Below are 18,631 nucleotides of genomic sequence, written 5' to 3'. Positions count from 1 at the left end.
AGGTACTCTGCATTGGCCGCAAACTAGATGGCAGGTAACTGCAATTGCTTGTAGTTTTAAGATAAGTTTTGATTATGACAATTGACAAGGGTTATCAAAAATTATATTTAAGTAGGTACCTTTACCGTGCATAACTATATTGAATTTTCAACAATAAATAAGTGATAATTTGTAAAAAAAAAAACAATAGATAATCACACATATCAGATTTAGTTAAAAAAATATAAAATGATGGTATTTTTCAACATTTTATATAAATTATGCATTTATAAATAAATAAAATGGTAAAATATGCAATTGTGTGCTAAACAAAATTTTGATATTTTAAATATATATATATATCATGAAACACATTTCTATATAAGAATGGAAGCTATTGGACAACCTAAAAAAATATGCAAAATCTTAAACATCCTAACCCTAATCATTATCATATCATTCCTATCATCCCTAACTCAACACTGTTTAAAATGTTTTAAAATTATTATTTCTTTGTAATACATTTTATTTGTATTTCAGGGATGGTATACCAATGTTTTCAATATAGGTAATATAAATGAGATACTACATTGGTAATGATACTCCAATAAAAATTATCCAATTCAAAATGTTAGTTCCTTATTAAGTGATGCTATTTATTAATTTATGTCAACAAACATTTTTTTTTAATGCAATATAAATATAACAATTTTAAATGTCTATAAATAGTACAAAACATTATAAAAATAATAACATCTCTAGAAAATATTAATACAAATATTTAGTGAAAATTTCAAGTTTTTGCAATTATTAAATTTTGATTAAATTGATTTTAATGATTATATCTTGGTGCTCTTGAAATTGCTTTAAAACTTTAAAAGTATAATTTTTAACTTATGTATTTTTTAAATTTTGAATTCAAAATACACCATATTTTAATCTTTTAATTACTTTTAATCATATTCACAGACACAGTTCATAACAATAATTTTCATGTTATGCAATAATAATAATATATTTGTTCTATAGCCTATTTAAAAAACAACATAATAAGTGTAAAAAAATTAATTTAATTTTAAGTATCAACATAAATTATAAAATTATTATTCCAGTTTATAAAACAAGTAATAACATATTTAAATATATATATATATTTTAACTTGGTTAACAATAATTTTATTATTTAAATAAGTTTAACAGTACCAGTACAATGACCACAACATAATTGAATATTAGACTCTAATGCTTGTGATGCTTCCATTATGGCATTACATGTTGCATCTACATTATTCATTTTTTCTCTAGGCATTTTCTGTGCCAATATCTAAAATAAAAATATAATTTAATATTAATAAAATATAAAATATATAAAATTATATTATTGCTATGATAAAACATATAAGCTTGATAAGCTATACAGAGTGTAACAGGATTATTTAACAAATATAGTAACATTTGTAATGAAAGTTTGTCAAATAGTCTTGTTACACCTTAGTTTTTTTTTTAACCGATTACCTAAAGTATATTTTATGTAGAGAAAATTATTTTTGCTTGAATGTGAATAAAGCCAAACATAAAAAATGATGACATATGAGGACATAAATTTAAATATTTCAATTATTTTGAAATAAATTCATTTTTTTTTCTTCAAAATATAATTTATGAATTCCAAGGACAACTTTTAACAATGTAGCTTAATTGTTTAAGACAACAGCTTTTAGAAAGAGAACAACTGTAATCCATGGAATGATAATTTTCTTATTATAGTAAGTATATCATATTGAATACAAATATAATAAAATTAAAATGTATTTTCTAAACAAGCTTTGAACTGTATTCATCAGTACTTAAATATATAAATATTAATTATGTCTATTTAACTTTCAATTATCATTGAACACAATTTACATTAGTACCTTATATTCAGAATATGATAATAAATATTATTAGTTAAACAGTATATATTGAATAATAAATATTTTTAGCATCATATTTGCTTTACTATGTAGGGCACAATTAAATATTGTTTAAAATATGTCTAAAATGATTTACTTGTGTGTATCCAAAATTGTTTTTAATAAGGAGGTTTGATACACACTTTTTTGTTTGATATAGAACATACCTATATTTTGTCCATTATACTGATAAAGCTATAACTTATACAATAAAAAATCAATACAATCAATTTTACATTTTAAAATGTAAAAATTAAAAAATACTAAATGATTAGTGATTAATAAGGCTCGGAAGTTGATGACCTTAAAAACATTAAAAAATGACCTAAAAAAATTACAAATATTTTTTTTGAATTAATAAAAATAAATTTTTTCAAAAATTGTACTCTAACTATAAAACTCTATATACATTTATCAAAGCTTACAAATTACTCAAAATATGACATAAAAATGACAAACAATGTCCTTTAAAATTAAATTAAAAAAATTAAAACTAAACAAGCATTAAGTGACGTTTTAATTTTTGGCATTTCGAAAATATTACAAAAAAATAATAAAATATAGGTACAATAATATTCACTACAACACGACAACGACAACTGTAATCAGTGAGATAAAATCGAATAATTACTAATTTTAGTCTGTGGTAATTTCAAAGTTTTAAGTAAGATATCTGCATAATGGTAATCGATAAGAAACGATAAGAAGTGAACTAATGTGAAATCAGTAAAAATGACTTTAAAAGTAATAGACATCAAAAATTAGTTCATCAGATTTACATGCTAATGAAACACATTTGTGGCTAGGAGAACATTATCTAAAAAGTTTCAAAAAAATGCAAAATGCATCAACTTCCGAGCCCTAGTGATTAGATAATCCCTAACTATTAAACATATTTTTCTTAAAAAAAGCACTGGCTATTGATATTAACTTGGTTGGTAATCCAATTTTTTTTAAAATAAAATATTCTAACTATATTTCCTCATTTTCATAATTTTGTGAAATTTGTCAAATTGCTTGATACTTAATTTTAATTTTACTTTTTAAAACTTAATAAATGATTAACTTTTTTCAAACTTTTATTTATTCAGATAATTTTATCATAAGGTACATTTATGTTTATATGAAAAGTTAAATAAAAAAGTCATACTTGTTGAGCTTGGGATTCAGCTTGTGTCTGGTGGATAGCAGAATGTACTTGGAGTTCTTGAATCTGTGTGGTTAATAAATGTTTTCTTAGTAACAAAGATATCCTGTTTATATCTTCAGCTATTGTTGTACTATCTAGTAGTTTTTGTTTAGTTGATACTTCAAGCTTGTAGTAATTTTGTAATACTTTCAAATTCCTATATCAAAATAATTATATTAAGATATTATATCTTTCATATGTTTCGTGATTAACATACTCATGAGCTGATTTTAGTAGATGTCTATTTTTACGATTTTCGTCCAGTATTGTTTGTAATGAAGCTTCTAAATTATCTACTCTGTCACACAGAAATGTCTTCCACTTGGATAAATCTTCTATTATTAAACTTTAAAAATATTATTTACATTAGGTTTATAAGTATTTAGCTAGAAAAAAAAAGTGATATTTTATAACATTACCTGCCAGCTAAAAATTTACTTCGTAACACATCTCGTTCTCCAGCTACTGTTTCTAATTGATCTTGTCGACCAGCTAATGCTCCAGTAAAATTGAGCAATTTGTGTGCCAATAATACCTTATCCTCGGTCAACATTTGTATTTTGGCTTCTATATCTTCACCAATAGACGCAACAAGCATATTTTTAAGTTCATTATTAACTTGTGCCTGCGAGCCCATTTGGAGATCCATATTAGCTATTTGACTATTAAGTTTATCAATCTCTTCTTCTAGATTCTAAAATACAATTTTAATATGCATAGAATATAAGTATCAATTAATAGCTGAAAATATGTATATTATACTCAATAAGTTAATGTAATATTAAATAATATTCATCTCTTCACCTGTTTTTCTTGAGTCAGCATAGTAATCATATCTTCTTTCTCTTCTTTCTCTTCAGTTACATTTGATACTTTACTACAATTAGATGTAGTCGACAGTCTTCTTTTAAATATGGCTACTGAAGGTTGACCTAACTCTGGAACTATTGAACGCACTGCTGCCTTGTATGGCTCATAAGGAACAAATTTTGGTTCTTTATCAGGTGACTTTTTAATATTTTGATATTTTTTTGGACCTGGTGTCATTTCATGCATCGTTTTACTGGGATAAAATTGTCTGTCATTAGTTAATACTTTATTGCCATTTAATATCTGATTTGTTTTAACAACTTCATTTGCAATGTTCTGTTTTATATCATAATTGTTAGATTGTACTTGCACAGTTGATGAATTATTTGAATTTTCCATTTTAAAAGTTACAAACTGTGTATGATTTATTTCAAATAGTTAAATAGACAAACCGTTGAGTTGTTGAGTATAATTCTTTTCCCAAGCACCTAGTTAGTTACTTTTGAAGTTCACGAGTGTTTGATAAATCAGTAATTATTGTCACAGCCATTATTTTTTATTTGAAATAATTAATTTCCTTAATATTACCGACTAAAATAATGAACAGTATATTTAAATTATTTAAAATATAATTTTTTCGTAGCAATTAACAGTATATAACACGTATTCACTAATAAACTACTATAATATTAATACGAGTAATTTAGATGAGTATGTAGTTATGATAACAGTTTATTGATAAGCATTATCATCTACGTAATCGTGGTAAAAACCATAGACGTATTATTTAACTATATCTTAGTCCGTGGTAAGAATAGACGATATCACAACGGGATTTATCAACGGTCGTTGCTAATAATAGGTAACGAAACAAATCCACCTGGTAATTGATATTGATACTTATTAATAATTATTGTTCATAATAATAATTTATTAATAATTAATTAATAATATTTATTCATTTATTCGTAATATGTACTTGTTACAAACTCAAAATATCATAGATGTTATGGAAGTGTCTAAATACAAATGTATGTTATTTTATTTTTTTATTTTTTTTTTTATTTTTTAAGAGATAATATACAATCTATACAATATAGCATAATAAGTATATGTGAAAAGAGTAGTTATACATGAAAAGACTTGATTGAGAAATCACCCTATGGTAACCCTATAAAATTGAAGATAGGAAGGTGGGAGTAAGAAGGCAAGAAATTTATTAAGCAGTGGGTAAGGTGCATATTTTTTTTTTTTTTTTTTTTTATTTTTAATTTAAGAGGTCTCTGCACCATCTTCTTTTTAGCCTCCTACGAGGGTTTTCCGGGAGCGTTAAGGAATTTACGCTTTGAATCAGAGGATTTTCGTGATTGTTTAGGCGTGAGAAGAATCGTTTGTAAAAGATTACAGATTCTTCTTCTATAGATTTCATACGTAGGTCGTTATGAAGGGTAAGATTAGAAATGTAAGGTTGGGCGTTTGTGATTTTTCTTAGAGTTATATTTTGATATGTTTGAATTTTGTTTAGGTTCGTTTTTTTGGCTGTACCCCAAAACTGTAGTCCGTATGACCAAATTGGCTTTAACAGTGATTTGTAAATTAATAATTTAGTTTTTAAACTTGAACATTTATTATTTGTAATTCAATTTTTAAGTGAGAGGGAGTGAGAGTTTAAAATTAATCTTTTTGATTTGATATGTTGGTTCCAAGTTAGTCTTTTATCAAGTATGATGCCAAGATATTTTACTGAGTTGGACATAGGAATTGGTATATTGTCAACTGTGACAGTCGGGCAAAGACCATGTTTAAGAGAGAAGGTAGTGTGAACTAATTTACTGTGGTTGAGTTTAATTCTCCATTTGGTATACCATTGGGAGAGTAGATCAAGATGGGATTGCAAATTGGCTGAGGCTGTAACTGGATTTTCATGGATCGACATTATAGCTTTATCATCGGCATAATCGGCGACTAGGGTGTCTTGTGAAATGGGTTAGGTTATTTAAACTCAAAACATAAAATATAAATTAATGTAAGTCAACATTTCAATATTCAATAGATAAATGATTTTTTTACCTATATAATGTAAAATGTAAAAATATATTATGATTTTAATTTGTATTCAACAAACACCGAATAATAGATATCGGTAGGTCTCGAAATATTACAATCAGAATTAGGACATAATGTTAATAAAAAGCAATATTATCTACTGATATATACATAATATTATATTAATATACTTGAGTGTATTCTAAACATACCTACACGCACACACTTGACATTTCCGAATCCATTCAATAAAATTGTGTTTCTTCTTTTAGTTAAAAATTGTATGAACCACATATTACAATTTCGTATTTTTTTTTTAATATTATTTTTAATTCTTTCAATATACTTGGTTTTTTCACAATATTACTAATTCAAATGTTGTGTTTGATGAACAAAATGTATATTTTAAAATAAAGTACTAAATAGTTTTCTGAATTTAACTATTGATTGAGCTAACATTTTGTAACCTAACGGTTTTATATACCGTATATAGAGATTATAACCACTCGCTACATTGTTGTGTTAGCAAATAAATCATAAATATATTTTTACTATTTATATAAGATATTCATTTGAGGAGATTTATTATATTTTAATAGAACAGTAAGAACTTAGTTTTAATTAAATGTTAAGAAAAAAATAGACAAATATTGAACATAGAAAAAATGTATTTAAATTTGTATGAGAAAGTGTAGTAAGGGGTATTTTTTGACATGCATACATAAGTTGTTTATTATTTACTCTTCTTATCTTAACTCCAAATAAGCGCACATGGTATGAATATTAAACTCTCAGTTGATTGAATATTTGATTATTTTAACATTAAAATGTTAACATCAATTTTTTTTAATAAATAAAATTATAAAAAGGGTTAACATTAAAAACAAATCAAAAATAATTTTTGTATAATAAATTGGTAGATAAAAATATAATTTCATTTTATTTTTTACAAAAGTGTAGTAGTAAAATGTATTATGAAATATGTGTAGATGAAATCAATGGTGAATTGAAATAACTGAATAAATTAATAATTGTATAAATCCCTTTATTATTATTGTTAAAATTATAAACATGTTAAACTGTTTTTACGTATGACTGTAGGTACGGGATACAATATCAGATATTATATTATATTATTAGATAACATGTATCTGATACATACTACTATAAAATCCTCCAAATATTCATATTTATACCTCCCCTACATATGAAGTTGTCTGTAAGTTTCATTCCAAATTCCATAATAATAATACTCGTATAGGTTTTGATAGTATTATTTAATATTAATAACTATTTTGAGTTGCAATATTAACTACTTATATCCTTTAAAGGCATCCCAACAACTGCTACAATTACGGATATATAATATACATATTATATATAATGTAATGTATATATATTGTATAATTTATTTTTATTACTCATTATTAACCACGTGTATATATTGTATTTAGTATTAATAACGTTTCATAATTTTAATTGAAATATAATATTATAGGAAATCCTTTGTATAATAAAACGCTCGCTTTTTTAACATCTGACTAGTACAGATATAAGGTATACATGTATAAGCTTGTACATGCTTTTATTTTGTCAAAATACAGCCACTATAATAATACGCTAATAATATACTTCAGTTGTATTTATCAGCTTTCTTATAAGTTATAACTTATAAAAGACTAACACAAGGTGTACTACTAATTTATTATAATTTGTAACCATTGAAACACGGCGTTAAGGATAGGCATTCGAGCTACACATAATGCTTTGTTCTAAACTTACGGGTTAATTTTTGTTATTATCTTATTACTATAAGATAACAACTGTATTATTACTAATTTTTTTTAAAAATATGTCAAAGTTATAATTTACAAATAATCAAGTTTAAATAATTTAAAATTAGTATATTACTAGATTATAATATGTTAACATTTCTGTAATGACTGATCTAAAAGATACTAACTGATGAGTTATTAGCAATGTATTTTTAATTTATGTCTGAGTCGTGACTAAAACATAAATTATAATTCCTAAATTATACAAATGTATTGATGTTCAAATATAGTAGACTATGTATAGTATAATGGTATTAGCGAACAGTCAACATAAGAGAACCGATAACTGAAATGGCCAGTTTAAAAACTTAATTTTCAGAATTGTCGTCGAACCTCAATTAAAATTATAAACATCAACAACTGAGAAGTGAGTAAGTGAGAAATTTTAATGTAAACAATAGAATTTACGCCTCAGCATTACCTTTTAATTAATATAATAAACGTGGACAGTGGGAGCGAAAGGGTTAAGATTAGCCAAATATATTAGCCTTTTATCGGGTTATTTATAAAATAATCGATTACGTATAATTTAAATAAATCTAAACTTTGTCGTTTTAAAATATAGTTTAAAACAGAGGTTCCCAAACTGTGGATCGTGATTTTGTTTTTAGTGGGTCGCATTATATTTTTAAATAAAGCAAATTGAAATTGTCAAACTCACTGCGTTTCAGAAATTTTGTCGATGGACATCAATGGAGTGATGAAAAATAGGAAACAATTACATCCTTTACATTAAAATTATATGCTAATTAAGTTACTAATACATTATACTCTTTTTTACTAGCTGAATAAATAATTATAAAAATATATTGACAAAATCTATATTTTTTAATTTATTATTGTAAGCAACTAATTCACTAAAACAGCATAACAAAAGGTCATTCATTAATATTCTGGGTCGCCAAATTTTAAAAAATTCCTAAAATGGATCGTACAATAAAGAGTTTGGGAACCTTTGGTTTGAAAACAAAAATTGTTAATTTTTATACCAAACATCCAAAACGATGTGTAATGAATTATGATACAAAAAATATATTAAATCGTATTTTCGTCCCGGTCATGGGATTATGGTCGTATTCTTACAACAGCTATTCATTTACTCATAAAAGATATGCAGTTTGAGTGACTGATTGCTGGACGTCCTTAACATTAAGCACTCACATCATTTAAGTAATGCACTCGACTTAGTTATACTTATAAAACTAAACAACACCATTAAAATATTCTCTAATTAGTTTTTTTTTATCGTGGTAACTGGAATTGTGCAGACAACCGACGTCTGGATAATCAATGTTTCGTAATCGTTACTGCCACCTAGTACAAAAACACAAAAATCATCTGAGAAATCGAGTTTAAAATCTCACCATCAGTCTCCCTGGACATAATATATAGATAGACAGGGTTTTGTTTGATAATAATTAATTTGTTATTTATTGGCCTAGTACTATAGTATATGGCTCTAACAGACTTCACCTGACTCTAAATAATTAATTAAACGTCGGCGATTTTAATCACCTCACTAAACATACGACCCCACTCTACGTAATACAATACAATGTAAGGTATTAAACAACATATATTTGAGAGGCTTATATTATAATAATGTATTATCACGGAAATATCCAAGGTAATTACAATTGTTATAATTAACTCAAAGGTTTTAAATTCCTTTACTTTTAATAATAAATAAATTAAAAATAAAAATTCGAATTATAATAGAAACGATTATAGAATAAATTAACATCATACATTCATTATGCATTCATAATTCATAATATAAGAGTTGGTTTAATAAAACATTTAATCCAACACCAAAAATTTGATCATAGCCACCAAATTTCAAACCAAGATTCAAAACAATTTAGAATATTTAGAATAAATATAAAATAATATATTATGTAGTTACTTAAATTATGTATCAATCCAATGGCCTATGTTGTCGAGAGTTTTTTTTTTCAAATAAAAAAAAAAATATTTAACTTATACGATAATATTTAATATAAATATATGTATTTATCTTGAATATAATTTAATGATTTCTATTAACTATACTGTGAGTTTCTTTAAAAAAATTACAGTTGAATCACATCAAAAAAATTCAATTATTTCTATTTCAATTTGAATGACAAAATTAAATATGACATCAAAGTCAATTTTTATTTTAAAACTTTTTGATTTGGAATTTTCTCTAAATATTTTAAACTTTAAAATGTTTTCTTGGTTTTTTTTCTTGCACATGTATTTATAATTATTTGATTTGAATTTCTGGTATTATAAATAAATATTATAATAACACACATAATATTATCCTTATATTATAATAATATAAAAAAATTACTTTTACTGAATTTTGAACTATGAATCAAATAGATCCGATTGATTAGGTATATTCCAAATCGAAATAATTTGTTATGTTTTATTTAACATAGATAAAACAATTAAAAAAACAAACTATAAATATAAAAAAAAATATATATTAAATATTCTGTAAAATTAATGTGTATAGTTTTGTAAATATTTATAATTTATAATGAAAATTCCAAATAATTGCACATAGAAAAAAAAATAGGTAAATTGTCTTTTTATAATCAATAAAGAATTATTGATATTACAATATTTGATTTAGATTTCATTTTTATTTTCATAACAAATTTTCAAATAAAATACATAACGATTAATCAATAATAACATTTTATTATCTAAATAAAATATGTTACGTATTACTTCATATTTATATACATTATTATTTATTATATTATTTTAGCTTTAAGTAGTTTACGTATAACTTTAAAAAAAAATACTTAACACTGAATTTTATAAAATCATTCAATAATAGTGCAGTATACTTAACAACAAAATGTATTTAAATGTACACATGTATTTGAGTTTGATTATTCGAAGTGTTCAATAATCAATGTATAAATATTAATCCGTTTTAATAATATTTCCTGTTATTTTTAATTTAAACTGACTCGAATAAAAATGTATTGTAATAATATTTATTCGTTATGTTAAAGAATTCAATTTTTACAATAAAATTTCAAGTTAAATTGTATTTTTATATTCTGAACGCTTCGTTCATCGCTTCGTACATCGCTTCGATGTATCTATTAATGTGTTTTTTTGTATGCTATTGTATACGATAAGATTTCGATAAAATATTTCGATTTTCTAAAATGAGGTGGGATATCAAATAGGATTTAGTTTATACTGTAAAGAAGTTAAACTTAAAACTGCCAGTACCAATAAAAAATTTAAATAAAACAGGAATTTTTTCACAAATCCAATTTTCGATCCAATTAACGATAACACTTTAAAAACATTTTGACTTTTTTTGAACTATTCATAGACATAATATATATATGTATATACAACTTTTTTTTATAAATGCAGATTAAAAATGATTTGCAGGGTAGAAATTATTGAAAATGTAATATAAAATATAAGCTAAGTTAAGTATAGATTGTTAATTTTTTTTAATTTTTATCTATAGACACAATATTTTTTTACAAGAATTTAAAGTTAGAATTTCAAAAAAAAATTCATAAATATCGCGAAAATTAGTAAATTATTATACAGTTGAAAATTCATAAATATTTATTTTTACTACTAAAAATTTAAATGTTTAATACAAAGTTCTTTATTAGTTGTTCAACCTATAAACTAAAAAAAATTCTACTAGAAAAGCAAATTAATTTTATATGAGCATTTCAAGTTCAAATATTTACAACATTCGATTTTCAGCGGTAAAATAATTAATTCTCCTCAAACAAGTTTTGATATTTTATTATGTTTTGAAAAAAAATAATAACAGTGGATACTGGAAATGTTCACCAAATGTTTATAATCTCATTTTCATTGTCATTAAATTTTTGAAATGTCTTCACTTTTTTGTTTTTAAAATTTAACACAAGATTTATCATAAGTAGTTCATATTGGAACCATAAAATCTAGAAAATATATAAAGATAATTATTTTCTTTGGACATTTTAAGTTTTAATTTTAACTAATATAGACCATATCCGGTCAAAATAATTGTTCATACATAATAATATATCATTAAATTAAAACTTAACATACCTATAATAGTGACCCACTAAAATCTAACGTACAACGTAGAATGGTAATCACTTACCTACTATTTGTATATATTATTTTTGTATTTAGCAGTTGAACTCTTGAAGAAAGTCATGAACAATAATAAAATCATTGTGACAAACGTATTTCTCCGTAAGATATATTAAGTAGTTTTAAAATATACTAAAAAATAATATTAAAAACTCAAACTGTATTTGATCTTTAATATAATATACTGATTTTAAAAAGGTAGTATCAGTGTATCACAATGTTTAGTATGTTTATTTTTATGCAATAATAACGATAGTAGGATCAATTTTAGTGTTTGAACTATAAAAGCTCATAATAATGAATTATCTTATTAATAAAAAATTGCAGTTTATTTTTAATAACGCTAATCTAATGTAACACGCGTATAATTTTAACAATAGTTGGTATCAGTATATTACATTAAAAATATTACTAAAAATTATTCAAAGTTTTTATATGAATCGGGGAAGATTTTTTTTTTATTTTTTTTAAATATTCAATCTATTTACGAAATAAAACAATAAGTAATAATGATAACACAGAAAAAAAGTATGTACAATAAACATGAATCACGTGAAAAAGAGATCATTTATTAACAGAACCTCAGCATTTTTATTTTATTTTTCCTATTTTAGGAGGTCTCTGGACCAGTTTCTTTTTAATCGACGAGTAATATGTGGTCAAGACAAATTTTAAACGTGATTTTATGCAATATGATTTAAAACTGAAAAGGATAGCATAATAGTATTCCACAAAAAAATGTTGATGGAAATAATCGTTTCAAAATGTTTTAGACTTTGTTACCCTCGGTTTTTTCGATGTAAATTTCTTCTTTAATGAAGTGTGTTATAACTTATAATTCAATTATTTTGAACTAATAGAAGAATCCAAAAATAAAGTAACAAAAACATGTGGTTTAACTTAACATTGTTTATAGGCAAAAGCTTTTTATCAAAGTGAAAGCAGGTTTATATTAAATAAAATAATTACCTTATACATAGAACATTACTTACACTTATATTATGTGTATATTTTCTTCATTGCAGGTATATATTTATTTAACCTTTTTACTTTAAACACTTTATTATAATGCTGTTTACAAAACAAATTGAAATTTATTTAAATATCAAGCATACATTATTAACTCATTTAGCTTTAATACCTAGTTTGTAACATTAGTTCAAAATTATATTCAGTGAAGAATTAATTGATGTGTAAATGATAGGTATTAATAATTAATATCTGTTTACTGTTTATTAATATATTGTTTATTTGTTTAAGTCTTTGTTTTTTTAATCGAATTAGTTGAAAGTTTCAAGTGTGAATGTCTATTAGATATATAGTACATAGACATATAGTTGCTAATAAAGTTTTCATTCGTACCTAAACCTTTCTAAGTGAATAGACCCTTTTGAAAGTAGTGATTTGACAACCAAAAAGATTAGTGTGGTTAGGTTAGTCACTGCATGAGGTTTCAACTGTTGGAAAACCGAAGGGAGACTTTAATATGTATTTCGGATTCTGACGATTGTAATAAACCTATCATACTCAACCTTTTTTTCCGCTTTGACCACTTATATATTTTTGTTATATGAATTACATAATAATTCTGAGGATACTATAATAAAGAGAGAGAAAGATTCGCAAAGGACAAAAATTAAAAAAATTAAAATAAATTTATAAATTTTAATATTTAATAATATTATTACATTTTATAAAAATTAAATTGGTGTAATTTTATTTCAATCTTAATGTTTTAATCACAAAAAAATCAGCGGACCACATGTTGAATATGGTTGCTAACGATGTTAGAAACGGTAGACATGTGTACACTGAATAAGCTATTACATACCAATTTCTATAAATATGAACAATTTTATTGTCTAGCTTAACTTCATCAAATACGTCCAAAAGTTGTCAAAATAATAGCCAATGATGTATCGAAAATTAATGATAATAATAGTGACTATTATAGTACATTGTTACGTACCATAAAACGTCTCTAGATAAAATATAAAGCCAATGGGGTCGGAAATTTCTAAAATTAATTTTTACAACCGTTACGATGGTGTCGGTGAACACGTTTGAAACAATATTAAATTACAGTCACTATTACTCTCGTCAAAGTGCATTTTCACGTAAACAAGTTTGGCGTATATAGACATACCTACAATAAAGTAATAAAATATGATGAATATAGCAATATGTAAATTAAATAATTTTATATTGTTTTTTTTGCTTGAAAATGCGAGCTTAACTTACTATACTTTGGGTATTATAATTATTATATCAGTTAATTTTGATTTGTTCCAAATATTATTTTATCGAGACTGATTCGTTACTTAAATGTTACGAAGTCGGTGTTAGATAATAATTTTAAATAATAAAATAAGAAGATAACAATGTACTAAAATTCAGACTTGTACTTGAGCCAGAAAACAAATTATCACTATTAAAACGATTATCTATTCTCAATACACGTTTACAATTTTATATATATTATCGTTAATTATTATTTCCAATAAGCCAAATTTTTTTTTTATTATTATTCCAAATTAGATTAATTTTATATTGATGAATTTGTTAACGCACAGTATTAGTTGTAATTTATATATTTTATGATTAGTTTTAGTATTTATATAAATAAAATGTAATAATGATTTTTTTTCTTAAAAATTAAATTAAAATACTAAATACACAATATCACGTGAATGTGCATTTTAAATTTTAACAGAAATATTATGCAACATTCAAAAAAAACATTTGTGTTGACATGGGTAACATATTTTGTAATAAGTAATAGCCAAATTAAAGTTAAACGTGGATAGCTTAAATAAACGGCATACCATGTATATTTAAATCATCAACAGAAAGGGATTCTTTGGGTAATACATATAGGCATTTTAGTTGTTACCGGGAGCTTAAATTGAAGCTCTACAGAAGGAAATTTTTTTTTTTTAGAAAACAGTTCGTTTGTAAATTTAATTTATGTACATCAATAATTATATAGACAAGGGATCAGCAATTCGAATAAGTGGGTAAATTTTTTGAAAACATGTGAAAAGGAAAATAATTATTTCACACTTTCAATTGACTTTTACGAGTATAAATTTGAAAACAGCCGCCGTGGAGGGTGTATTATACGTTACGTATGTAGTATACAGTTGCGGAGTTTAGACGTCGTGCGGTGGCTGAAGGGCAAGGGGTCGATACTGCGGGGAGGTCGGTGGCGTGCGTGAGCGGGGTGTGGTGGGGCAGAGGAGAAGATGGACGATAAAAGGGGGAAGAGGAGCGGTAGATAAGGCGGAGTAACGATAGGGGGAAGCCGAGAGGGAAGAGGAGGTTACCGTCAAAGACCATGTGCACGACCGGAGATGACGTCACAGGAACAAACGGGATGTGTCGCGCGCGAGAGGGGAAATATTGATTCTGGTACGGCGGCGCTGCGCCGACCGCCGCGTTTCTCTCCGCGGATTTCTGCCGCCGCGGTAGTCTCTCTGTCCGAGCCGTCGGCCAACCGACGACGCATACCCGGATCCCGGCGTCCCGTGTACGCGCGTTGTGTCCGTTACCCTCCCACACACGACATTCACACACGCTCTTTCACACATACTCACACACACTCACACGCACACACACACACACACACACACACATACACTCGCGCACATACAACACACACACACACACACACACACATACACGTACACATACACACACATAAAACCACACTTAAGCATACGCACAAAACATATAAGCACACACACAACGTAAATGATACGCATCTGCATGACGTACGCTACACGATAATATCATACGTATTATGAAATATATTATAATTATGTTATCGTAAATAGCAGTTTTTCGTTGCTTTAAAAAAAAAAAAAATTTTGTTTTTTTTTTTATTCCAAATTTAAAAAAATCTTTTTTTTTTCTCCATTCGAACCGCAACAGTGAGATAATAAAACAACGCCGTTGTAAATTCGGCGAACGATTTAATATAATATAGGCGTGCATGTGCGCGTAACACAGTACGCGTATTATATAGTAAAATACCGTTCGCGAGCATTATCTATTTCTCCCTCCTCTACGCCGCGTGTGCCGCCGTTAGCCCTCGCGGCGTCCGCATCCGACTCTGACGCCGCGCGTACATTCGCGGACGCCGGTGCAGTTCGTTTACGCGCCCGCTATGATAGTTGTGTGTATCGCATAAATTGCACGTGCGAATTTCGATCGTCCGCGCCGCGGTCGGTGGTCTAAGTCAAGTGACGGACAGTTAACTCACCGGCAACGGACGTACAGTTGTTGTTATTGTTGTTTTTTCCGTCGTATTATAATTATAATATTATCGTACGATAACGTGCGACGGACATCGGTCGTCCTCGCAGTAATCGCGATCGTAGCCGCCGCCACCGGCACCGTCGCTGCCGCAGCCGTCGTCGTCGTTGTCGTCTCCGCAACCGGAGAAAAGAAGCCGCCACCGACGTCTCGTCCTACGAGTACTCCATACTCGCTTAGGTAAAAACCATTACGGTACAATAACATTATATATTTCCATAATTTAAGCTTAGTCAAACCACCACTACAGCTACGTAGTCGTTAGTCGTCGAGACGTATAATGTCTGTCGTATTCGGATCTCAAATGTTTGTAGTTTGTGACCTATATGGTTCACGCTGACCGTGATCTACCGCAGGAAGTCGGGCCGACTTTTGTGCACGACAACGCTGCAGACGACGCAGCCGTGAACCCACGGTCTTATACGTAATACGAATATTATTACTTTTCGAGTACCTTTACCGGACCGTGCACGATCGCTATAATATTATTTTACTTCAATAATAGACCGGATCTCTATATATTGACGTTTACGTTCACATCACAGCTATATCTATCTACAGGAAACTTTTCTGATTCGCGTCACGCATTTCGGACTGGTCGGTACTTATATTATTATTACGTTCTACGGTCCTATACACATCAATGGGTATATAAACCGTATCGATTTCGCCGTATTTTTTCACATTCAGACCCCTGGCTCGTTTTATGCACATTATATTATATTATATTATACAATAATCTATTCACGTATAGGTACATTTTATTCTCACATATTATATTCATAAACTATCAGAAATGGATATTCGTTGTGTGTATACATATATATATATATATATATATGCAGCATCACTCCTTTTTCGAAAATACGCCTAAACATTTGTGTAACAATTGTAAAATAAAAACTAAACTTATTTTTTATGTCCGTGATAAAAATTCACTCAATATTTTGCTGTATAATATTGGTATACGTTTATTTTTTCAACGAGTAGTGATATTTAATATATTTCACAATAAGTCATCTTCACAAAAAATTAATCACACAATGTCGGTGAAATTATTAAAAACAGTACAAATATTTATTACGCTGTATTTAATACGCAGATATTTTTGGATTTAATGTCATACTTGCAAATATACGAGTATAATATAAATCGGTCGATTAATATAGAATGGAGTCCATTTCACTCGGTTGATAATCTTATACTCGTATGTAGGATAGTTCAATTTGAGGTTAGGTGTGTGTAAAATATAGGCTGACAATATCATAGCTACAGGCGGAACATAGTGTGGACCGTGTACAATTTGGCTTAACTATAATAATACACATTAGTAATGTGACATTACACTGCCACCCCTTATTCTTAACCCATTGACCACCGCTACCGTGTTGTATTAATATCATATCAAATTACACAGGCAGGCATGCTGTGAAATGTAATTGGTGTATTATTATTATTATTGTAAGGTTGCAGTATGAAAGGCGTTCACCGCAAGTCTAACGGAAAAAAAAGAAAAAATCGAAATGAAACCTTTCCCGTTACCATTTATATATAATATCTACTGCCTGCGAACAGTCATTAATGTAAATGTGATCGATTTTAAATATTTGCAGTGGTGTTGTTTGATAGACTTTAAGATTTTATTTTTTAAAACAACAACAATATGTAATAGTACATAGGTATACCTATAATATATATCACTTATAAGCAATAAATGTTATTAAGTACAGAAGGTTAAATATATAACATATACAGGGGTAATTTATAATTTTATTTACGTACCTATCTTGCTAACCAGGTTATCAGAACATGCCATCAATAGGACAGTGCACATAATATATTATTTGGTTTTTATCACGAAAAGCGGTAGAAACATTTGTTGTAATGTACGACAATAAAAGTGCATTGTAACATAAAATGGATATTTGGACTAGTACTTAACTTATTAATGTATAGATCATATAATACCTAGGTAAAAAAAAAAAAAACATTAAACATTCATAAAATGTTTGATATATTATATTATAATTAATAATAAACTCTTAGTTTTTTTGGTACTAAAAGTTATAGTTTTGTTGTTGTTTTATTATTATTATTTTGTTTTATCAACAAATTAGCTAGACATTTTACATATTGTGTATTTTTTGCATTATCTTTTTTCTGTTGAAAATCATTTAATACACAATTTTTTTATTCAAATATGTAATATGGTAACCAGAATTTTTTTGTTATTAAAAATATTGCTTTTAAATTTTTGTTCTTGCTAAAATAAAACTTCTTAAACAGTGACATACATTTTTAGTTGACCACATTTTAAATATAGTTTTTTAGAAAAAGTTTTGATATTTTAAGAATTAATCATACAATAGAGC

The 18,631-nt window shown here is 26.6% G+C and overlaps 2 protein-coding genes across 3 annotated transcripts in view; one reads left to right on the top strand and one right to left on the bottom strand.

Moving 5' to 3' along the window:
- Positions 1 to 1,065: 1,065 nt before the first annotated feature.
- On the bottom strand, positions 1,066 to 4,664 carry LOC113553876 (golgin-45). Its single transcript, XM_026957432.1, has 5 exons — positions 3,928 to 4,664; positions 3,543 to 3,817; positions 3,341 to 3,469; positions 3,085 to 3,280; positions 1,066 to 1,303 (listed from the first exon to the last, which is right to left on the bottom strand). The coding sequence occupies exons 1-5, from the start codon at positions 4,330 to 4,332 to the stop codon at positions 1,163 to 1,165; spliced, it is 1,146 nt and encodes a 381-aa protein (XP_026813233.1). The 5' UTR covers positions 4,333 to 4,664; the 3' UTR covers positions 1,066 to 1,162.
- A 10,769-nt stretch (positions 4,665 to 15,433) lies between these two features.
- Positions 15,434 to 18,631, top strand: part of LOC113551831 (two pore potassium channel protein sup-9-like) — a 68,892-nt gene continuing 65,694 nt past the window's right edge. Inside the window, exon 1 of one of the 2 annotated variants that reach the window (XM_026954352.1) lies at positions 15,434 to 16,439. The gene's annotated coding sequence lies outside the window, so the exon portion shown is untranslated. Of the gene's footprint in view, positions 16,455 to 18,631 lie in introns of both variants that reach the window. The other variant, XM_026954353.1, reaches the window with a different exon arrangement.

Source organism: Rhopalosiphum maidis, chromosome 2 (genome assembly GCF_003676215.2).
Source record: "Rhopalosiphum maidis isolate BTI-1 chromosome 2, ASM367621v3, whole genome shotgun sequence".
NCBI lineage: Eukaryota > Metazoa > Arthropoda > Insecta > Hemiptera > Aphididae > Rhopalosiphum > Rhopalosiphum maidis.
The sequence above is the reverse complement of the archived record's forward strand: the minus strand, read 5'-3'. Positions and strand labels throughout refer to the sequence as shown.

Bases quoted from the DNA above. Each gene is read 5' to 3' on its own strand.
- LOC113553876 (XM_026957432.1), bottom strand. From the start codon at position 4,332: ATGGAAAATTCAAATAATTCATCAACTGTGCAAGTACAATCTAACAAT. The intron at 3,281-3,340 runs GTATGTTAATCA...ATTTTGATATAG, and splicing joins CTACTAAAATCAGCTCATGA to GAATTTGAAAGTATTACAAA. The intron at 1,304-3,084 runs GTATGACTTTTT...TTTTTATTTTAG, and splicing joins CTGAATCCCAAGCTCAACAA to ATATTGGCACAGAAAATGCC.